We start from the raw sequence: 24,051 nt of genomic DNA on the forward strand, positions 1-24,051 counted from the left end.
AGCCGTGAATCTTCCGCTCCTGCAAATATTTCACAATAAAAAAACCTTTTTAAACAAAAGAATGGATTCTGTCAACAGAAACACTGGAGTGCTTTTATTTTGAAACGCATACAGAAAGTGGTTTTAACATTTTTAAAAAACAGATAAGGATTAAAACTCAAGTGAAAGATCATTTTATCTGTTATTCTTCAGTGAAACACAATGTTTATCTGTATATGACACAAACGTATTTACAACACTTCCCGAACCCCTTTCAAAGTAAAAGCCCTCTAGCGTTTCACTTTCTGAATCCATTAATTTGTTCTAACAGGGCTTTGATTTTTATCGACAGACTGGAAGATGCGCGTCTTCATACCGTAGTGTCCTGGTGTTTAGTTTAGTACATAAACCGACTTGTTTTTAAGGCAATGCAGTAGATAAACTAGCAGCTCCGCCGCCAGTAGCGGACACGCTGCCGTGTGAACAACAGACAACCAACACACAGCTGATCTGCGGCACCACCGCAGCCAGTGAGTCCAGAGAGTTCGGGATCGACAGTGAAGACTGCGAGATCGACCGGTAGATCGCGATCGACGGGTTGGCGACCACTGCTCTAGAGCAACTCAAACAAACACAAAGTAAACGTCAGTCCTGTATGTGTCCTAATAACCTAAGATCAGTGATGGTGTTTATTGTTATTAAGTGTAAAGTGAGCGCAGGTCAGAGGGGGAGTGAGGAGGAAACAGACTCTGACAGAGACTCAGACACAGGATGACTGGAGCTTTAATGAGCGCCTGTCCTGATCCTGAAGCAGTGCTGGTTATAATTGTGCAGCGGCAGGACATCGCTAAAACAATGAACGAAGCGGAAAACATGAAACGATTATGTTCAGTCACTGCATCGATGCATGGTCGTCCAAGTCCGCATCGCGGTGCATCTAAGAATCATGAAATTTCCACACCTCTAATGTCAATATATTTGGCCAATAAGATGAAGCCCTGCTGCCCTGGATAATAAATTTAAGACATTCAGATCATTGACAGGTTTTTCGTCAATGAATCATTTTCGGAAGAAGAGAATAAAGAGAAAACAGAAGTTGAAAACAGAGATTTGACTGAGCAAGTCTCGGTCAAATCTCGCTCCGCCTCTTCTGAATACATTTGACTGTGAAAACGTCTAGTGATCATGTTTGTCCCGAGATAAATTCATCACTATGAGCAGTTGATTGGTCTGACGTGGTTGGCGCAGCGCACAGAGTGAATGATAGAGCACAGAGGAGCAGTAAATGGCTGACTGAGCCAATAATAACTGTAAAAAAAATAGCTTTTCACAGTCCAAACATGTATGAAAAGACCCCAAATTAACACTGTAAGTGGGCTTAGTGGAGCTGTGCATGGCTCCCTGGTGTCTGCCCAGGACTTGGTGGTGCTGTGGCCGGGCTGTGCGCCTTCTCCAGGCTGTGGAGTCGTCTGTGGTATCTGCGTCCTTAGCCAGGGACTGTTTGTATATTTAACGCATGTCATATCGCCATCGCAATATTAAACAACGTTACCGCATATTGCATGTTTTCGTGCAGCCCAAATGCAGAACATAGGTACCAGAAAGTCAATCAATCAATCAAATTATATTTGTATAGCCCATATTCACAAATCACAATTTGTCTCATAGGGCTTTAACAAGAAGTAAGAATGTCCGGTGGCTCTAGCTCCGCCGCTAGTAAGTGTTGATCGGTGGAGAGGGAAGTAATGCTTCTGGGGAAATCCCTGCAAATAAGTAATAAACATATTTTTATATGTTTTAGTAAAAACTGAAATTACAGTCAGCTGTCTGTCAGTGTCTAACAAGAGGGGGGGGGGGCATCAAGATGTTGACTCAACTCAATTACACACACACTCAGACACCTGCAAAAGTATTTCTTATGAGATTACTCAATTAATCGATAGAATACTTGATTACTAAATTAATCAATAGCTGCAGCCCTATATTGCTGCAGACACATTTCCAATGTTGAAGAGTTGGGACATTTTGATTTACTTTTGCGTTACACAAGCATCATATAAATGGACAGTGTATAAGATACAATTGATGGTAGTACTCAAGTGTGGCTACATCTAAAAACATAAGTAAACTAGAATGGCATTCAGTAGAGGGCATACCTCCACCAAGGCCCACCAGTCTTCTTAAATTCCATCAAGCTGCACCAAATTTCACACACCCATAGATATCAGTTACCTGAATATGAAGGTTTAAAAAAAAATCTGGATCTGCCCCTGTTTAAGATTTGCACCAAAATCTTAAGAGTTCTTCCTTGACCCATACCACATCCTTCCACCCGGTTTTGTGGTAATCTGTCGAGTTAATTTTTTGCAATAAAAATTAGCACATTAAAAAAAAACGGACAGGAGTATAAACACAACCAGTGTAAATGACACATTTGTAAATTATTCTCAAGAAACACTAATATTCTAATGGTTTGTTAACTACAGTTATAAATTCAAAGTTTTTTGTAAAAGAAATACAATTCTTTGAGTACTATAACTGGTAACATTTTGACTGGTGAAAATTATTAAATAAATTTGGTAATAAAGCTCAATTAGCTGACTAGATTAATAACATCAATAAAGACATAGTTATCCTCCCCTTTAAGTAAGTTTATCCTCAGAAATTAAATATTTATTTGGAAAGGGAGATAGATAGTTTAGGGGTCTGTCTGTCTGTCTGTCTGTCTCAAGTTTAAAACAATGTCTGGTTTGTCACCTAGATATATACTACCAAATGCACAGTCAGGCTCCCTGCACATTGGACATTTAACTGTGCTTCGCATGAGGATAGGGCCCTAGGTTTTTAACAGTAGTACTAGTAATAACAACAATGGATATAAACAAACAAGAAAACAAATTCATTATTTATCACATTCCCATGACTTAAAGGGATAGTTCACTGAAAGATTTACATTCACTCCATCTACTCACCATTATAATGCCGATGGAGGGGTGGGTGAAGTGTTTCAGTCCACAAAACAATTCTGGAGTTTCAGGGGTAAACAGCGTGGCAGCAGAATATACAATTGAAGTCAATGGTGTCCTCTTCTTCAGACTGAATAAAACAGAAAAAATATAAAATGCCTCCATACTACTCATGTGGTGTCATCCAGGTGTCCGCAAGCCCCGACATTCATATACGACTCCAACGAGGTCATTTACAACGTGTTGTTCTCCAAAATTTCCGCTGACATCTTCCTACGAGGCTGCAAAACATGGTGTAAATTACGCTGTTTCAAGTCGAATTTGAATTTTGGGGCTTACGGACACTTTTTACGTTTGAAGAAGGGGTCGCCATTTACTTCAATTGTATTGGATTTGGCTGCAATGCTGTTAACCCCAGAAACTCCAAAAGTGTTTAGGGGATTCAAAAACTTCACCCACCCCGCCATCGGCATAGTGGTGAGTACATAATGAGTGAATTTTCATCTTTAGGTGAACTATCCCTTTAAATTCAAGCAACAAAACAGTTGCAAAACACCACCTCAGATTGTCACCAAGACAATATCAGGACAATATGTTGTAGAATTTCAAAGTAAAAGCCCTTGGAAATATACAAAGATGACATCACTGCAAAGATGGCAGAGGACAATGCATTACTGGTGCTTTGCGTGAAAAGGAGTCAAATTCCCCAGCCTGAATTATTTTCCTAGTCCGCCCCAGTTGGCACCTATGTAATCCATTTCATTAGCTAAATTAAATAATTACTAGTCTTAAGACCTGATTCTTTTAATTTTGATGATGTTATATAGGGCTGCACAATATATCGAAAATGTATCCTCCTCGCGATATGAACATGCGCGTTATATGTATCGCAAAAGATTAAAAAAAAACTGCGATAAATGGTGCTCCATGTGCCATGCATTCCCGCTCTGCATGTCAACATATTTGGACAATCGGATGGAGCCCTGCTGCCCTAGATAGAAAATGTAAGATATTCAGATCATTGGCGGGGTTTTCTCTCAATGAATCATTGTCTGAAGAAGGCGTGGCGACGCATACCGCAAGAGCTGGGATTGGTCCGCTTGGTAGAATTGCAGAGTTGAATTGAGGTGAAGGAACGAACACAGACGTTTTTATTTTCTCCGCTGCAGTTTTTTAAGAACAAATGATTGTGCTTTAACCTCCATCAGTTTCAACTACAACATGATAAGCTTAGAAAATCTCTCCATTGTTTTGAAGTAAACAGAGAGGCCAGAGAATTTGTAAATAAGTGGACCAGAAAACGGAAGACACTCAACACCAGCATAAAAGCTCTAGTGCCACTAGCGTTTCGGCGGTGTAATTGCAGCGCGGCTCACATTCACCTACGCGCAACTATGAATGCTCGGCCCCATGCGTGCCTACGGCGTAGCTTGAATTGGGCTTCACGCTGTCACATTACACCATATAACCAACGGGTGGGGTTGAGCCGATGAAAACACTATATATGATTGAATGTATTACTTAGATTCCATTAATATCTAACTCGGATGGATGAAAACTTTCCCTGTAGCATGATGTAGCTAAAGCGCTTAAGTATGCCAAGAGTTTAGACCGAGTTTAGAATCCTGTTTACCTTAAACACTCATGTTTGTCACGAGTAAATTATAGGTTTACTTTAGAGCCTCTGGACATACTTCAACAGAACAGCAAAGTAACGTAATATTCATGTTGTGTCATATCTGCAGTTAGCGAGCGTGTTTTCTCACTCAGACAATGCAGATGCACAACAAACACGAGGTATTAACATTATAAAACATTGTGTGTACACGTTAGTAGCTCCACTATGACGGTATAATTTTAAATATTCTAAGTAAATACAATCCAGGACCTCCTAGCCACGACCCTTGATACCCTGAAGGGAGCAGGCAAAGCCGTTAGCCGAAAATGCTAATGCTGACGTTACATCACGTAGGACCCACGTCGTTTGAAAATTGCTGCCCTAAAAACTAATATGATACGGTCTACGCTGAGCTTATGACTACTATCTAACACCGGATAATTATTTATGAAACAAGAAGCCAATATCTTGTCACCAATGTTGAGAAACTGCTCCCTTTCCCTGCGGCTCAAGTCACCAGCCAGGCAGTCTAGCTGCTTCTCAGGCCGCCACCAACCGGATTGAATATGGCAGGCGCATAAACAATAGACAACACACACCTTGTAAAAACACATGCAGCGGTTTAGAATGACCGCCTGCTCTCAGTGAACCATTACAACCGAGACTCACAAAAGGGAACGTGAGTTTTTTGGGACACGATGCTCACCTGAAATCGAAACATCTATCTTTAGGCTTTCGGGAAAAGAAGTGCATCAGAAGCCAGGCGGCGCGCAAGTGACGTAGCCGAGACGTCCACTTGAGCGTGCGTCATGGAGCGACGTGAACGGGCACGCATCTGGGCACAGACCGGGGCGGTGTCGCTATTTAGTTTTAATTTCGCGCTTCCTCGGTGAAGAGTTGAAAGAGACAACAGTACTAACTAGATATAAATGACCATAATATTTGATCACTTTTATCTTGTAATGACAGTAATGAAGTGTCTCAGAGATTTTAAACACATTGACATTTTGAATAGGTGAACACTTTCACAAAAATAGTGACTCATCTTTAGGTTTCACAAACATAGTTCCATGGTTTTACAGCTATGGCGTTTAGTTCTAATGTTCCGTCCAATTGAATCCTGATAATTATGAAACGCAAGTTTATTTCTGATTCTGAGATTAGAGATGACCCAGGAGATGCAAGCGCCTCCGATACAACCCAATTCTAAACCTGGCAGGAATTCAGTTTTGGAACCCAGCCCGAGCCAAAGGCACCTAATGTAGCTGCACTGTGTTTGTTTTACTGTGCCCCAATTTAGTTTTCAGTTCCGTGATTTATGTGTGTGCACACGGCACTGCAGTCAAATGCTTCTTTATGAGCTTTGGGGGTGTTTTCAATTCAATTTTATTTGTATAACGCCAAATCATAATATACATTATCTCAAGTCACTTTATATAGAAGCTCAAGACCTTAAAAATGATAGAGAAACCTAACAGTTCCCACAATGAGCAGAAATTTGGCGATTGTGGAGAGAAAAAAACACCCTTATTAACTGGAAGAAACCTCTGGCAGAACCAGACTAGAGGTGGGCGACCGGTTGGGGGGACCAGAGAAAAATGGGGAGGAGAGGAGAGATGGGTCGAAAAGAGGGGAGATAAGAGAGATAGATAGTGGGGAGGGGGAGGAGAGGGGGAGAGAGAGAAAAGGAAAAGGCAGAACCATCATGTTTCAGCTCAGACAAACTAGTTGTTATAATGAACACAATAAGAGTAATAATTATGGATGTAAAGATTTAAATGATAATGTTAAAGATATAAATGACAGCAGCAACAGTTCATATAATAATAATAATAATAATAATAATAATAATAATAATAATAATAATAATAATAATAATAATAATAATAATAATTGTTGTTGTCTGGGAGAGAGAAAGCGAGAGAGAGAAAGAGACAGACAGAGAGAAAGAAAAGAGAGAACCCAGAGTGGGAGCCCTGAATAGCAATATCTTTATGACCTTCTTTAATGATAAAATTCTAACTATTAGAAATCAAATCTACCATCTCCTGCCCTCAGTTGGCACTAATACACCATCAAGAATAGAACTCTCAGAAACAGCTGAGAATCCTGTTATTTATTTAGACAGCTTCTCTCTGATCACCCTTGATCAGCTGACCAAAATAATCTCATCATCTAAACCCACAACTTGTATCTTAGATCCCATTACCAAAGTTGCTTAAAGAAATTCTGCCCTTAATAAATGGTACGTTACTGAACACAATCAATCTGTCATTATCATCAGGATATGTACCACAGTCCTTTAAATTAGCTGTAATCAAACCCCTTCTAAAAAAATCCACCCTGGACCCGGAGGTTTCAGCCAACTACAGACCGATATCCAACCTCCCCTTCCTGTCTAAAATCCTTGAAAAAGTTGCAGCCAATCAGCTGTGTGAGTTTCTCCAGGAAAGTAATGTATATAAAGACTTTCAGTCGGGGTTTAGAGCCAATCACAGCACGGAGACAGCCTTGGCAAAAGTCACTAATGACCTTCTAATAGCTATTGATCTACCTGAATCAAAACTGGATGAGCAGAAATTACCATGGTGGCATCCGAACGTGATGGTGGATCCTGATCATGGTGGCTGCTGACCGTGGAATATGATTACAACAAGGCATCTTGATATACAATATGTCTACTCAGATACTCGACCATTACTGACAATAATCCATCAATTCATTGACCTTCCATTATGCTACAAAGTGTTTATTCTAATCAATGCTGCAAATACCCTATCTTTCTGATGTTCTCCTTTACATTTTGGCATCTATTGCACTTCTGTCCGTCCTGGGAGAGGGATCCCTCACATGTGGCTCTCTCTGAGTTTCTACCTTCTTTTTACCCTGTTAAAAGGTTTTTAGTAGTTTTTTCCTTAATCTTGTTGAGGGTTAAGGGCAGAGGATGTCACACCTTGTTGAAGCCCTATGAGGCAAATTGTGATTTGTGACTATGGGCTATACAAATAAAATTTGAGTGATTGATACAAATACAATGGATAAAACACAGTGTAAATTCAACATGAAGTCTTGTGATGGAAATTTGACCTGGTGAGACTTCTGAAATAAAGAGATTTCAGAATAATAGTCTTTTAAGTATACTTCATACAGCATGCGAAGAGCATTCTGCAGAGGGAATGACAAAGAAACAATTGCTGGCGTGTGCTTTTTATGCAGATGCAGTGAAGAGATGTGTGTGTGTGAAGAGTTGAACTACGTGTGTGGGTGTGTGTGTGTGTGAACTATGTGTGTGTGTATGTATGTGAACTATGTGTGTGAACTGAGTGAATAGTAAAATCCAAGGAGATAAGACACAGACACAGGCTGAAGGCCTCTTCGAGCTCTTGGTGGGGGGAGAAGAGCACAGTCTCAGATTTGTGGCCCTGATGTTATCTTGGCAGTTACACAAACATAAATAGTATGCAATAAGCAGAGCTAATATATAGTGTGGTATAATGGTAAAATTTTCCATTACAGTCTCACCACATCAAGCATTTAATTTGAACCCCCCTATAAAAGGGGGCTGTGGCAGGCAAACATCTCTCAACCAATTAGTCCTTCTGCTTATTTTCAAGATGTTATTCAAAGAATACATGATAATATAACAATCAGATAATGTACAAATGGGACATATTTCTTGAATGTAATAGAACAATTCTTCAGGCAAAACAATCCGATTAGATAAACCTCAATGTTAATCACCCACACCAGGATTTTTTTCTGTCTTCTTCTTTTGTCGGAGCAAGTCAGTGGATTTTTAAACCGCCAGGGCTGCTTTACGTTATATATACTTCTTCTCAGCTCCAAAATGATCATCATTGATAAGTCTTCCTTATATATTAAGGACCAGTGATACATAAAGATAACTACTACGTATATTGAAACACACAATATAAATCAACATACATCAACATTTCAACAAACACAAGTTATTTCAAAACCAAAATTACATTCAAACCATTATTATTCAATTGTATAGCACCAAATCTTCCCTCTAATTCAGAGTTGGACCCTTTTCTCATATCTATGTTGTCTACGGAGTGAAGCCTCTGACCTTGGCCATGCTCTCGCACTGCACTACGCCTCAAGTAGAGGAGACAGTGTCTAAACATACAAGACTTAACCGCTTCAATCAAAATCAAAAACTTAATCACATTAACCTTCATCATGATTAACAAATTGTTAGAGTCCTACCCATCAGCATTAGGGTCACCACCATGAAGAGGTTACTAGAACATACGATGCAATTGTGATATGGATTCCATCCTAGCAGGAATATCATTCCAACTTTCACTAATTATCAACTACAACTATTTTTTTTTCAATCATGATACAACATTTCTATGAAATATGATCCTGATAGACTTCAGGGTCTCACATTTACAGTGTAGGCCACTACAGGCTAGCTGAATTACACATTTGTACTTAAAGACAAATACCTTATTTCAACCACATATTTTATAATCTTATCTACCTGTTTAAGAGATAAATGCATCAGAAAGGTCAAATGTCCTATTTGAAATGTTTTAGTCTGACTTAGTGTTTAAAATCAAAGTCTGCAGTATTGTTGCTAGCACTGACTTAGATATTTTGTAATGTCCACCAGATTGTTTATATAAGAAGCAACCTCTTAAACCAATATTCAAAATTAGATGCAAAGGTAGTCAAAATAAAAATGTATATTTATCTATTTGTTTATTATTCATCAATTCTGATTCACAAGGTCTCAATTTGATTTGATTCAATATCTATTTAGTTAAGGATATATCATTGTACAATACCAATTTTGGTTTTTATATGTGTAACTATGCAAGGGAACTTCTAACTTGGTGCATCATGAAAATTATTATGGTAGGCCTTTCTCTATAACAAACCCTGCTGGACGATATATTGTCCCACAAACCACTGTGATACATTAAATCATAACTTTTAAATCACTGGGTCACCCAGACAATTTCGTGTTTTCCATGAAAACTCACACTTTTATTTATCAAATGAGTTGCAAAATGAATAGAAAATATAGTCAAGACATTGACAAGGTTAGAAATAATGATTTTTATTTGAAATATTAATTTTGTTCTTCAAACTTTGCTTTCTTCAAAGAGTGCTCCATTTGCAGCAATACAGCATTGCAGACCTTTGGCATTCTAGCTGTTTAATTTGTGAGGTAATCTGTAGAAATGTCACCCCACGCTTCCTGAAGCACCTCCCACAAGTTGGATTGGCTTGATGGGCACTTCTTGCGTACCATACGGTCAAGCTGCTCCCACAACAGCTCAATGGGGTTGAGATCTGGTGACTGCGCTGGCCACTCCATTACAGACACCATACCAGCTGCCTGCTTCTTCCCTAAATAGTTTCTTGCATAATTTTGGAGGTGTGCTTTGGGTCATTGTCCTGTTGTAGGAGGAAATTGGCTCCAATCAAGCGCTTGTCCACAGGGTATGGCATGGCGTTGCAAAATGGAGTGATAGCCTTCCTTATTTAAAATCCCTTTACCTTGTACAAATCTCCCACTTTACCAGCACCAAAGCAGCCCCAGACCATCACATTACCTCCACCATGCTTGACAGATGGCGTCAGGCACTCTTCCAGCATCTTTTCACCTGTTCTGCGTCTCACAAATGTTCTTCTGTGTGATCCAAACACCTCAAACTTTGATTCGTCTGTCCATAACACTTTTTTCCAATCTTCCTCTGTCCAATGTCTGTGTTCTTTTGCCCATATCAATCTTTTCTTTTTATTGGCCAGTCTCAGATAACTAGAGACTCTAATATACTTGTCTTCTTGCTGAGTTGTGCACCGGGGCCTCCCACTTCTCTTTCTACTCTGGTTAGAGCCCGTTTGTGCTGTTCTCTGAAGGGAGTAGTACACACCGTTGTAGGAAATTTTCAGTTTCTTCGCAATTTCTCGCATGGAATAGCCTTCATTTCTAAGAACAAGAATAGACTGGCGAGTTTCACATGAAAGTTCTCTTTTTCTGGCCATTTTGAGAGTATAATCGAACCCACAAATGTGATGCTCCAGATACTCAACTAGCTCAAAGGAAGGCCAGTTTTATAGCTTCTCTCACCAGCAAAACAGTTTTCAGCTGTGCTAACATAATTGCACAAGGGTTTTCTAATCATCCATTAGTCTTCTAAGGCGATTAGCAAACACAATGTACCATTAGAACACTGGAGTGATAGTTGCTGGAAATGGGCCTCTATACACCTATGTAGATATTTCATTAAAAAACCAGACGTTTCCACCTAGAATAGTCATTTACCACATTAACAATGTATAGAGTGTATTTCTGATTAATTGAATGTTATCTTCATTGAAAGAAACAGTGCTTTTCTTTGAAAAATAAGGACATTTCTAAGTGACCCCAAACCTTTGAACGGTAGTGTATATAGTAGGGGGTCCCTGCTCCATCTCTCCATCAGTTTGGGGGTCCTTGGCCTGAAAAACGTTTGAAGACCCCTGCTCTATACGATTACCTCTTCATGGGGGAAGGTCTAGCATGTATCTTGAAACATGGATCCATTCTGCTTTACCTTAGACCCTAAGGGCTGTTCTGGTTGTTAACAGCACCTGAAACGGACCTTTTCACCTATATGAGATAGAGACACTTTTCCAGATTTGATTAGTACATAATGTCCTAGATGAAAGGCATGAATAGGTTAATTTGAAGGTTTTAGAAGTCTGCTTGATACCTGTAAATGAAAGAAGGTCTGGTTTAGTTATTTAGTTAGTTAGTTTTATTAACATACTCTCACATATACACATCAGTCCAAAGCAGAGTTTTTTATGGGGTGTCAAAGGTGGGCTTGCACTAGGTGTGATTTGAATGGAATAAAGCACAATAGGCAATGTATGTGGCCACTTAAAACTAGTGGTCATCATTGTTTTGATCAGCGTTTCTTTTATTGTGGATTTCATTCTCTCATCCTGACCTGAACTATCTATAGCTAACGGCATCCTCTTAAGGGCACTTAACGACATATATCTCTTCTTGTCTCAAGTTTGGAAAGCTTCAACCTGATTTATCAGTACTAGCAAGTATTTGTAGCTCTAATAGCTTCGCATATTTGCAAAATCTATTTCCATATTTATAAAGGGAGCTGACGAAGGTAACAAATGATCGTGTTTCACTGTGCGGTATTTTCTCCAAGTTTGCTGAAAAATAATGCATTAAAGTGTGCGAAACTTATGTGATGCCTGGTGCAAACCGTTGTGATCTCATTGATCCCCTCTTTTTCCACCTGTGATGGGCCGTGAGTGACAGTGGGCAACAGGAACACTGACAGACTGGACAACCTCTTATCTTTAGAATTTACTTAAATCAACACCAAAAGCATATCTAGAATCAGTGTAAATGGTTGCAACTCTGTTCTTTGTCAGAATGCAAGTTCTTGTAAGGGGCGTATAATACCGCAGCTTGAGCAGAGGTACCAGAAGGTAACGCTCATGCTTCCAACACTTCTTAATCAGTTATTACAGTGCAGCAATATTTTCTATTTATTCATTTGTCAGACGGTCGGCTTACTGACCCGTCCATACAGAATCAAATCGGAATTTAGTATTGGTGTCTGCAACAAGCAGTCATGCTCATCATTTTCATCCATCATAGGAAGAATAGTATCTGGGTTCAGATGTGGTGAGCACTTTAATTTTAGGTGAGGGCTTTGTTTTGTGGCATTACTGTTCTTCTCACAAACATACAGGCAAAATGGCTGCCTGTAGTCAGGGAATCCAAGGCAGGGGGCACTGGAGAGAGCCCTTTTGAGGTTATTAAAAACCTTGTCCATCTCCTCTGTCCATTGTGCTGTGCCAACCACAGCACAATGGACAATAGTAGATTCAGTGTCTAGAATAGGTCGCCATTCCCAAGAAAGAGAGCATATGCCTTTTTTTGTCTTAGGTGGAGGCACATTGTTCAAGACTTATACTCTCTCAGGCAACAAAAGGTGCTGTCCATCTCTCAGCACGTTTCCCAAATATGTAACCTCTGGCGAGCAGATCTGTAGCTTAGCCAGGGATGCTCTGTGACCACATTCAGGAAGTCTTTGAAACAGCAAAATCGAGTAAGAGCGACGAGTGTCCTTTGACAGGGAGACTTTCAACAGGTCATCAGCATACGGCAGGAGTGTGCTGCCACCAGGCAGGCGATAGTCATCAGTTCACGTTTTACCTCTGCTGCATACACCACCAGACCTTCCCTGAACAAGTACGGGCTGTCTGGGCCTAGTGGAATAAAGAGAAATCTGTGCTCAAATCGACAACTGTATAATAATTTGAATCTGGCAGCAATGAAGCAAAAATCAAATTGGTATCTTAACAATGGATATCATTAATAGCTTACAAATCCTGAACAAATCTCCACTCATCAGTTCGGTTTAGTTTTGGATTTGTAGGACGGGAGTATTGAAAGAACTGGTGGTTTCTACCAACACACCTCAGTCCAGCAGAGATCGAATCAGGTCTGTTATCGCTCTGGGAGGCAAGGGATACTATTTAATTGCAGGTAGCTTAGAATTAGCTTTAACTTTCACTTTGTGAGGCAAGAAAATTCAACATTAAGATGAACTATGTAGAGATTTAGCTAAAAGACTTGTTATTGGTTGGGTGTGAATGCATACAGCTTCTCTCTTTGGCTGGCATATAGTCAACATCTCTTTAATGTATTTTGACACATGTCACAACCTCAGCAACATGTGGATGTGTGTCAATTACTCTGTACAAATCACTCTGTACAAATCACTTTGACTGTTGAATTGTCAAGGTGCACCATACAAAATGTGGACATTCAAAATGTGTTCATATTTCAACAAGTTTTTTGTATTAGTTTATTGTATTGTATTTATCTGTAGAATTGAATGCTCCTGTGCAGTAACACTGTAAGACAGGTCTCATTGCAAACATCAATGCCACTCAAGCTGGTACTGTTTGTATTAGGGTGATGGATAAAACAGTAAACAAAACTTTAAAAGTGAAATCAATGATTTTAATTGAGTGTAAAGAGAGATAAGGTCGAATTGGTAATTTCCAATTTAAATAGTGTTGATACTCAATTTCCTGAAAGTTATGTAAGATAAATGCAGAACTAGTATCTTATTTGTAGACAGCACAGTGAAACTACAAGTTTAAAAAGGATTATATATAAATTGTTTTATTTTAAATGATTAGTTGTTGATAACTTAAGTGATTGCGTCATACAAATTGTGAGATTGATTTGATAATGATTATTCATTTATTTCTTCTACAAAGTTATCTGCATTATGTTTCAAATTGTTCAATCGACAGACTTAAAGTCTGAATATTCCACCTCTCAAATTCAGTTTACCAAATCACCCATAAGCTCGATACAACAGTGAAGTAATATAAATATTTTCTCTAAGATTCAAATCTTACACTAACTTTTATTGTTCTTTAATAAATACAGTTTGTGGCAAGCAAATTGCCTTCTTTCTCTCTTTTTGTTCCATCTCAATAACTTATCCTCTCATCTCTGACATTATGTCAACATCTGATGATTATTTTTTTTAATCCATACGGTCACCATTGTTCTGCATTTGTGAGAAAAAATTTATGACGAGGGTGTTCGCTTTTGCACCGCCCACTGGAAGTGGTCCCCTTCTTTACATTTGATCAGTTTCATACACAACACAATTAGAGTGACTTCTTAGTTAATGGCTTTAAACCTTTCATACAATAGAACATGAGGCACAGCAACCTCCAGCGAGTGCTCGTTCACTGCGTTACTTTAAATAAATTGGACTTATTCATTTTAAATTTCATGTCGTAATGTGTTTTACAATTTGCTGATTTTGAACAGCAGTGATTATTACTCTATATTGCTGATTTTGAACAGTAGAGATTATTGTCCTCTATTTTCATCGTATGTCCCAAACAGAAGAGGAGAGTTTAGATACTGTCTGTCTCTCCCTGCTCTCCTTTGGATCTGAACTCCAAGGTCATCTATCTTTTTTGCAGTATAGTGTTATGATACAATAAACTTAACTTAACTATCTGAGTGGTAAAGTAGTTGAGTACAGTTGCTCTACAGTATTTCCATTTTCATTATTTTATTTTCATTCTACTTATTTTAGCGCTTATGCTGCTAAGATAAAGATTTCACACAATGAATATACTTACACTTAGACTTATATTTTGTTGATGATTATGTACTTTTACTAATTTAAAGGATCTAAATACAAAATGTTACACTTCATAGCACATTCCTTTAATTCCCTCAAGCATATCACACATTATCTAATGTATCTGAAATCCTTGATGGATTTTCTTCATTTGGTCAAGAGACTAGCTCTGTTTCAGAGAAACAGTGATTACTTCAGCTATCAGTAGTAAATTCCTCAAAAAACAGGAATGTCAGCACATACAAATTAAAACTTTACTTCCTATTTAGCGCATTAATCTTGTAGGTATGTTTAAAAAACATTGCTCATTTAATCATCATGTATTCTTTTGAAATTTTCAAACATTAATTCATCAGCATTTATCAGGAACATTTATCACTGATATTTGTGGATATCGGAGCATTATTCTTTATATGCTCTAGTTATCAAGTGTTGAATGCAGCCCGAAGCCGCCCCGGAAAACAAAGACTCCTTTGGGGACTGTGGGGTTCAGCTACCACACCATAGACTCAGCTACCACACCATAGACTCAGCTACCACACCATAGACTTTTCTTTTGTCTTTACCGATGGACACAGGCTCCCGGCCGAACTGCCGATTACCCCAACGTTAGGGTGTAACGAGGTGGTGGCTATTGCCGGGCACAACCCAAAGTCGCTCCAGAAACCAACCAACCACTGGTAAACAGATTAAGAACAGACACTAGTATAGTGCATTATGACATTATAAATATACAAAATCCAATTTTCACTACAGCTCAGTTCACTTCCCTTAATTTCTGCTCATTCAGTTTTGATTCAGATAGATCAATTTGGATTTGATTCTCATTTGGCATGAGGTCAGTCATCTCAGAAAAAACGACAGGTGACTCCCCTGCACAGATATACTTGCCTTTGATTGTTTTATATTTTTACAGTCAAATAGCAGAAATTTTGCATGTTTTCTTTATGATCTCATCAAGCTCTGACACGGTAAGGCAAATCAAAGAATAACTTTAAATTTGCATCAGTAGTCATTTGGTCACTAACTTACATGACATATATCATTTAATAGTATGACCTTGAAGGCATCAGTATGTCACTGTCTGATTGCCTGTTTCCAGTCTGTTACAATCAGGGATGGATTTAAGTATCTGAAACCCATTTTAAGAGTTAAAGTTGTGCCCAACCTTATAAAAAACATTCGAGAACAAAAAGGAAAGGGTTCAATTAGGTTTGCATCAATAATGGTCAGACATCTGTTTATATGTATTATGTGCAGTAACTATTCTGCATTGAATGTGAAACAACTTAAATAATTCCTTGAAATTAAATTAACAACAAAAGCAATAGAGGGCAGTAAAGTACACCCCTGCAGTCCTACTGGGCCCTGCTACCACATCTTCAGTACTGTATATTTGGAATGGTAAATCCTGCCAGTTAATGGGCCTTGTTTAGATGACAAAAGATAATTATTATTGTGTTTAATATATCTCTCCAATGTATCCTTTTATGGAAGATATATATGTGAAGTTTGCTTGTAGATGTTAATTTCAGCTTCTGTGTTTTTTTACATTTGTACATTCCCTATATGGAATTTGTCTTTATACAAATTAGACTCCACTCTAAGATTACTACTGAGCAGACTCTTGTCACTAAATGATGTCACCAGCACAAGATGGCAGTGCCCGCTTCTGAGACATTTTGGCTTAATCTTTTTACATTGGGAGGAAGTGGAGATGCATCACACATATTTATTTAGTTTTGAATTGGAAGGGCACACATTTTCTGAGCTGAATCGTTGTGGCTGGTCCAAGTTGTTTATTGTAATGTATAAAAATTATGTTTGTGTTTATGAAATTACATTGACAATAGATTTGATAGCGCGCAAAAAAAATGCAAGTAAACAGATTTATAGGAGCAGAATGAGATATGCTGTTGTAATCCTGAGCATAATCATACTTGTCCATATTCATTTTTGATGAAAGAAGTCTAACAGGATGATATTTGACCTCCAGGTCAAACCTTTGTCCCCCGCTATTGCTAGGATTGTTTGGGTAGTTTTTCCTATACTTGTTTAGGGTAAACGGCAGAGGATGTCACACCTTGTTACACCCTATGAGACAGATTGTGATTTGTGAATATGGGCTATAGAAATAAAATTTGATTGATTTAAAACTGAACAGGTGAGGTTCTGCCTGCCAAACAGCTACACAATTCATCTTGACTGCTCAGATCATTTCTTGGTCTCATGCATCTGTCCTGCCTCCAACTCTCAGAACTTTTTAAATCATTATTCTTATGTATGCACAAGGACTGGTTGTTGCACTTGAGAAACAAAATGTATTACGGTGAAATCTGGACTGTTATTTTCAATTTTATTTCAATATTAACAATTACAAGATTTTGGCTTGAGCTGGCACCGTTAAAAGTCTTCATACAGTGTAAAACACACATGCAGAACATTTGTTCTTTCCATTCAATCCTTTGTCAAACAGGCTGAACATGGTTGTTATCATGGGCAGCTGGGGCAGCTGTGGCTGACAGGATAGAGCAGTCATCCTCCAACCAGTAGGTCAGCGACTCGGATCCATGCCGACGTGTCCTTGGGCAAGTGTCCTGATCCCATGAATTGCCCCACATAGATGTTAAATGCACTAATCAGAAGTCGCTTTGGATAAAAGTGTCAGCTAAATGACATGTATTGTAATGTAATGTTATCACACACCTCTGCATTAATGTCCTGCAATTAACTGTGGTTTTACTTACGTGTGAATTGTGTTTCTGAGAACAACCCAAGAACAGGTTGGAGGAAGACCGGGCAACACTTTGGCCCATTTATCAAAAGAATCAATGATACACTTGCGTCAATTTCAAAAACAACCACAGTCTGCAGTCCATTTTCTTCCACGTGCTGACTTTCAAATCAAGCTGCATTAAAAAAGCAGTGAGTGCCTGGAACAACTCACAACTCCAAAACAACATAACCAACATGACTCTAAAAACAACATAACCTACTTTGGTCAAGACACAAAACATTAGATGTTTTCACATATTGCTGCTGTGCCACTGTTTCACACTGAAGAAAGGCCAGGTATCTGTGTGGGTGTGTGTGGGTGTGTACCTGTACAGATATCTCTGTGAGGACCATTTTGAGCTGAGACCTTAGAGATTGAAAACATTGTGCATTGCACTTTCAAAGGGGTGTGAAGAATTGGTTTAGGGGAATGGATTATGCCAATGAGTGTCCTCACTAAGATAGATGTACAAGGTGTGTGTTAGTGTGTGTGTGAGTGAAATACTACTAAAATCAGCAGAGTGTGTGAGATCAGCCCTTATGCTCACCTCAGCTGTGATCCGCAGCCTGTGGCAGACTGCTGGTGCGTCCGCAGATTGCAGATCCAGGCAAAACCCTTCCCACACTGCTCGCAGCTAAAGGGTTTCTCCCCGGTGTGAACCCTCTGGTGCTTTTTCAGGTTCCCTGCCTCTGAGAAGTGTTTCCCGCAGGTGTCGCAGCGGAAAGGTTTTTCCCCCGTATGGACTCTCTCGTGGGCCTCCAGGTTGGACAAGCCGGAGAAGGACTTACCACAGGCTTGGCATACATAGCCTTTCCTGCGGTGCTCGCCGGAGGCGATACTGGCAGGCTGGCTTTTACTGTGGTGACTCAGGAGGCTGGCTCGTTGCTGTGCAGCAATTGCTAAATCAATGCTTGCCAACAGTGCTGGGGATCCCCTGAGAGCTAAAGCTGACTGTGGAGCCACAGTGGAGCTCATTGTCCTGCAGGTTGAGGTGATACCAGAGACACTTGTTTTATCACCACTGTTACTGTTAGGGGCAGCAGCTGTGCTGGAGGACAGTGTGCTCTGTGCAGAGGGATTGTTGTGTTGCTGCTGTTTCACTGACTGTGCACTTTTAATCATGGCTGGTGTTCTGCTCCATGGATGCTGGGAAGATGGAACCTGGATCCTCTGAGGTACAGACACAGAAGTCCCTGCTGACAGAGCAGGCCGCAGAAAAAACATGGATTCAGCCCTCTGTCATTACTCCATCCTCCCCGAGACATTCACATCACTACAACAAATCAGTATCTACAACATGAGCACCATGTAGCTTATTAAAGGTAATACAACTTTTACTGGCCTCTCAGCAGATTCTGCCCCGATCATTCTTTCACATCGGAGGAGAATCCACACATGAAGTACAGTCCACCCCAAACTTGCGATATACCGCTCATCAAGATGTATATGTGTGCCTTGTTACGCATTATTCTTTTCCTCTGCCATGCTGAGTGAAGCATAATCTCTGTTACCATCTGTTCACAGCACACACACATACACACATACACAGCTAATGTTGCAGACCTATCAACTGAATCAATAAAAACCTCAATAAAAAAAGATGCAAAGAGAAAGTTATCTTAAAAACAAGATGAATTATACATCGTACCACAGTTTGACTAACTTTGCAAACGTGTAACATCCTGCCTCGAAAGGGAACAGTATGGTGTATTCTGCATGTTGTCTGCCATCTAAGTCACTGTCCGTGTAACTAAAACAATGGTAATTGACATGCTAATGAATATTGAACATCTAAATCTAACTAATCACTGCAAAGCAGAAAAAAAGACATCAGAAGCTGTGATGTCTGTTCCCACCGAACTGACTGAAGCAGAGGGAGGTTGAGACATGTGAGCTTGTCCAGCCACTGAGACATAAAAACTAAACTTTCCACTTTCTAGCGAGGTGCATGTTAGTCTACAGCGCAAGCTATGCCCAACATAAACCGTACCTCAAGTGTCGATTCAAGACAGAAGTATACATTTTAAACTCACGTAGGCCACAGCATTGTCTCTGTGTCCATCCTACACACGGGTATAAACCAAGCCTTCAAACTGAACCTGTTTTTTGATCTTCTCATTGCCATCTGTTCCAACATGCACACACTTTCTTTCTTTCATTCTAGGCCAACTTTAAGGATAGAGAGCTCACCTTACCTCCATGTCATTATGTGATGGGACACTGCTGCATACACTTCTTCACATGCTGCATTTTAACATTTTAAAAATATTCACAACACATATTTATACATTCTGTTTTGTGCATCTACTGAGACCGGTTAAGTGACCTGTGGTCTAACCCTGTTTGAAAAGCTTGCTTGACATTTATACCCTGGAGAATATTTTCTAAAAGATCCATCTTGGATGTAGAAATGTCATGAGCCAAAACAGAGAGGAACAGATACATTTCCTAATGCAGCCACCTCATTGTGGATGTGTTTATCTAAACAAAAGGTATCAGGAATGTCTCTGCTGCACTTCAGAATCCTGACTTCCTGTATATACATGTGTAGTTGCTGCAGTTGCCAGTGTCTGATAGGAAAGAAGATGGCTAGTTACCTTGTGACACGGGGGGCTGGATGTGAACTGTGGAGCATCCAGCTGCAGAGGACAAACTCTGCCCTCCACTAATCCTCACTGCTGAGGAGACTGATGGCTCAGCCTCTACAATAGTTACTCCATCTGTGTCGAACTCTGCTGAGTCATCAACGCTGAAAGAACATGAGGGGCCACCGGGGGTGGACACCGAGTCATTATCAGGAGCCCAGCGGGTGAAGAAGGTCTCGAGCTCAAACAGAGAGTATTCGGAGCTGAGTGTGGTGCTGTTACTGGATCTCTGCGCTGCTGGTGGTTGTGCGTTGGGGTTGGCTGACGTCTTGGTGTCTGGTACCCGGCGTTTGACTGCCACTTTACTGCTGGAATCTTCTGATATCATGGGGGTCGGCTGAGGCTCTGCAGACTGGGCAGGGGAAGGGAGGAGGAGAGAGGTTCATTCAGACTTACATCTCACCAGGGTGATGGGACTCAATGAACAACAAAACACAGGTTGGAAAATATGCCTCTTTGTTTCTCTTAGTTTTAGATGAGAAGATTAATATGACCTCCATAAGTTGAGTTAAGTGGAGAACTTGGAGTAGTGTAACTACTGGCTAATGTCAAGAAATAGTCACACTACTCTGTAAATTCATGCAAGGGAGCGCAGAAGCAGGGTCGTCCATGTGAGAGAGGATCAACAGTCAGCATTCATGTAGCACTGTGCCAACTGAGCCCTTCACCTATCAGTTTAGGTCTGCAGATTTTTTAATGACCATGAATCTTGTTTGTTCAATCCATACACAGAAGTTAATGAAATCTTGACAAACTTCTTTTACATAGAGTAATGTACTGGAATTAGTTTTCCTGCAGCAATGACTTCCTTGAGTCAAGAAAAAAGGGGGCTCATGCATTTTATTCAAAATGTTGAAGTGTCCCTTTTCTGTGCTCTAACTCCGCTGACTGTGAGAGGGGACTCCTGATAACCATGAGCCCTGAAGAGGATTATGATACCCCTCTGCCAGTGTGGGTCTGCCTTAACTTGTGAACTGCCGCTGATGACAGGATTGAACTGTAAAACACATTACAGCACTGGCAGTAGGTTCACACTGGGGGCTGGCACGATACAAAATACCAATGGAGACCCCAAGGGACCAATGTGCATCACAAATTCACTGAGATCTGATTCTACTTGCAAACAAAGGAATGTTCATTACGAATTACAATGATTTACTGTGCGAGTTTAAAATCTAACAAAAATATTGTGTCACAATTTTGTAATGTATAATAAAAAGACAAATTCATGTTGATGTTTTTTTATAAAGTTTTAATTATTTACATTACAAACTGAGGACACTGAGGAGGAATTTACAAAATCGTGACACAATAGAAAAAGCTGTATACATTTGTGCTACAGTAATACTTTAAAAAACACACTCCTCCAGAAGAGAGTTTCTTGTAGATAAAACAAAGAGACAGATTTCACAGACCCTGTATTAGTATGAGCAATTGAATGCATTTCCACTGGAAGACAACAACTTAAATATATTGTAATAAAATGCAGACAAGATTACCAAGTGAATGATTCTCTAAACAGTTGTTGAATTCTGGCCTGGAATGTCTAAAATATCTCATAATCTCAGTGGCTGAGTTTTTCTTGTTTTGTATCTGTGTGATTGATATGTCTGCATCTCGGGCTGCAATGCAAAGATTCAGTATCTGAAACAGGCTCATATCAGAGATGGACTATTATTTCTATCTTCCCATGTTTTATTAGCATATTTGATCAGGTGCAATGAATGAGTAATCCATCCTCACACTCTGCAGCTCTCACTTTCTCTTTTTAACACAAACAGACCCAAACACTCTTATTCACTAATTGTTTCCAAACATGTTTTGCACAGATGTTTCACATGAAAAGAGTACTTGTTGCACAAAGGGCATAATAATGCTACTGTTCCTGGCAGGCTTTTAATGTGAATCATCTGTCCAGGAAGAATCACACACACTCACCACAACACAAACAGACTGCAAATCAACTCTGACAATTTTCTTCAATGTTAAGATACTTTGCGTGAAAGCCAACACTTCCTGCACAGATTTGTCACATTTAAAGCATTGATGTGTTTTCAAAAAAGGTATGTTTGTTTACGTGGTAGCATCAGTGATAGAGAAATAATTACATCCTTCAGTTTAGTAAAAGTACTAATACCACACTGTTAGTTACTCTGTAAAAGTACATCTGTATTATCAAGAAAACAAAAGTAATAAAAGCATTTAATGAGCCCTGTGACTGTTATACTGTTAAATATTATATAATCAGTTTATCATCACTTATTTATTAATGTAAAAGTAAGATGTTACTGTTAGGTGGTTATGGTTCAGCTCTTTTCAAATGTTTTGTATCCAACAGCAGTTAATGACTATTTTCACTATAATTTTCTCTTCTGATCGATTATTTGGTTTGAAAGAATTTTCGTTTGCAAACATTCTTAAAAAAGTGAAAAATGTCAATATGTACTGAAAACTTACACAATGTCAGCACCGTCAGCGAGCAAAGTTTGTGTGTGTATGTTTCTTTATGGGGTTAGATCAGGGTCAGTGTGTCTGTTTGTAATTTAAATGTTTGTTTTTTTCAGGTTGTTTTCAGTGTTTGCATTATTATGCAAACTGGATATTTTATTTGTATTGACAGGAACTTAACAGCACTCAAAAAGAGTGTTTTAGAAAAGGGATCAGTTATTGCACTATGGCCTGTTTTTATAAAACAGTGGATAGGATTCAGGATTCAAGTGTACGTGTGCACAAAATCGGAAAATGGCGTACGCAAAAAACCAAATATCTGATGTATAAAACCGTGCACACGCACAGCTGAACGCAATGTTCCCTTTATAAATCACAGTCCACCTTGAAATGTTCGTACGTGGATCAGCCTCATATTCTGCCCTCTACATGCCCACATTCAACAATAAATGGTGAATGCAAAGCACCTCATGAATATAAAATTATCCTGCTGACCAATGGGTTTCACGGTGAGTCACGGCATTAAGCGATGAAAAGAAGAAGCGAAACTCTCTGACACTGACATTGCGGTGTTTGTTAGTGAGGTGGAGGTGAAGAGCGATTTTATGGGACAGCAGTGATGTCATCAATAAAGAAAATGCACTGATACTGCTGAAAGTGGGTTTTAAGAAGGGTCCATATTTTACACCTTTCTGGGATTTATTTGAGGTATTGGTACCCCTAAGATGATATATCAGTGGTTTAAAGTAAAAAAATGTGTATTTACATGCCCCCTCTTCTGCCTCTCTCTGGCGCACCAGACAGAACAGGCTGTTTTTGCCTGCCTCTTTAATTATTTATGAGCCCCTCCTCTGATTGGCTGACTGCACTTTGAGTGACACGCGACCAGTGTTTCAGTACAGAGTTTCAGTCCCGAGTTACAGTACGGAGTTAGTAACGTCTACTGCTGCATGTAGAGCATGCGGTGAGCAGTGTGGGTTAGGGTTAACCCTAACCCACACTGCTTACCGCATGCTCTCATTTCACCACATCTACCAGTGTGGTGAAATGAGCCGAGCACACACAGACAGACTCTCTTCCTGAAATGCTCTAGTGCGTCAGATAAAATAAAGCGTAACCGCTAGTCTTGAATAGTATCGTTCTTAGGAGGAATGTGCACAGGCACATTCTCTTCCTTGCATCCCTCCACACTGCAGTGTTTATTCAGTGTTGTTTGTTGTGGTTAGCCTGTGGTAGCTAACAAGCTGCTGGCTGAGCAACATGTCTGCTTGGTGTCGCGTTCCGTGTGGAGGGGAAGAGGGGTGGTGGTGGGGAGTGGGGGTGGTGGATTCGGAGGCTGGACTGGTACCGGCTGGGACACAGAAGAGAGAGGAGTAGCTGACGTCATCCTACCTCCGAAGTTTGAAACGAGCCGTTTCAAAGACATATTTCTTAGAAT

At 39.7% G+C, this 24,051-nt stretch overlaps 2 protein-coding genes across 3 annotated transcripts in view; both read right to left on the reverse strand.

Moving 5' to 3' along the window:
- The window catches only part of patl1 (PAT1 homolog 1, processing body mRNA decay factor), a 42,445-nt gene extending 21,949 nt beyond the window's left edge, over window positions 1–20,496 (reverse strand). Inside the window, exons 1-3 of one of the 2 annotated variants that reach the window (XM_034603786.1) lie at window positions 20,388–20,496; window positions 20,118–20,269; window positions 2,952–3,075 (exon numbers count right to left, since the gene is read on the reverse strand). In XM_034603786.1, the coding sequence (XP_034459677.1) occupies window positions 2,952–3,075; window positions 20,118–20,155 (162 nt within the window). In that variant the 5' untranslated portion in view covers window positions 20,156–20,269; window positions 20,388–20,496. Of the gene's footprint in view, window positions 1–2,951; window positions 3,076–5,269; window positions 5,408–20,117; window positions 20,270–20,387 lie in introns of those variants that run through there. The other variant, XM_034603857.1, reaches the window with a different exon arrangement.
- LOC117775546 (zinc finger protein 91-like) lies at window positions 17,607–19,657 on the reverse strand. The gene has a single exon (XM_034608866.1). The coding sequence runs from the start codon at window positions 18,742–18,744 to the stop codon at window positions 18,064–18,066; it is 681 nt and encodes a 226-aa protein (XP_034464757.1). The 5' UTR covers window positions 18,745–19,657; the 3' UTR covers window positions 17,607–18,063.
- Window positions 20,497–24,051: the final 3,555 nt, after the last annotated feature.

This window comes from Hippoglossus hippoglossus, chromosome 1 (assembly GCF_009819705.1).
Source record: "Hippoglossus hippoglossus isolate fHipHip1 chromosome 1, fHipHip1.pri, whole genome shotgun sequence".
NCBI lineage: Eukaryota > Metazoa > Chordata > Actinopteri > Pleuronectiformes > Pleuronectidae > Hippoglossus > Hippoglossus hippoglossus.

Bases quoted from the DNA above. Each gene is read 5' to 3' on its own strand.
- LOC117775546 (XM_034608866.1), bottom strand. From the start codon at position 18,744: ATGTTTTTTCTGCGGCCTGCTCTGTCAGCAGGGACTTCTGTGTCTGTA.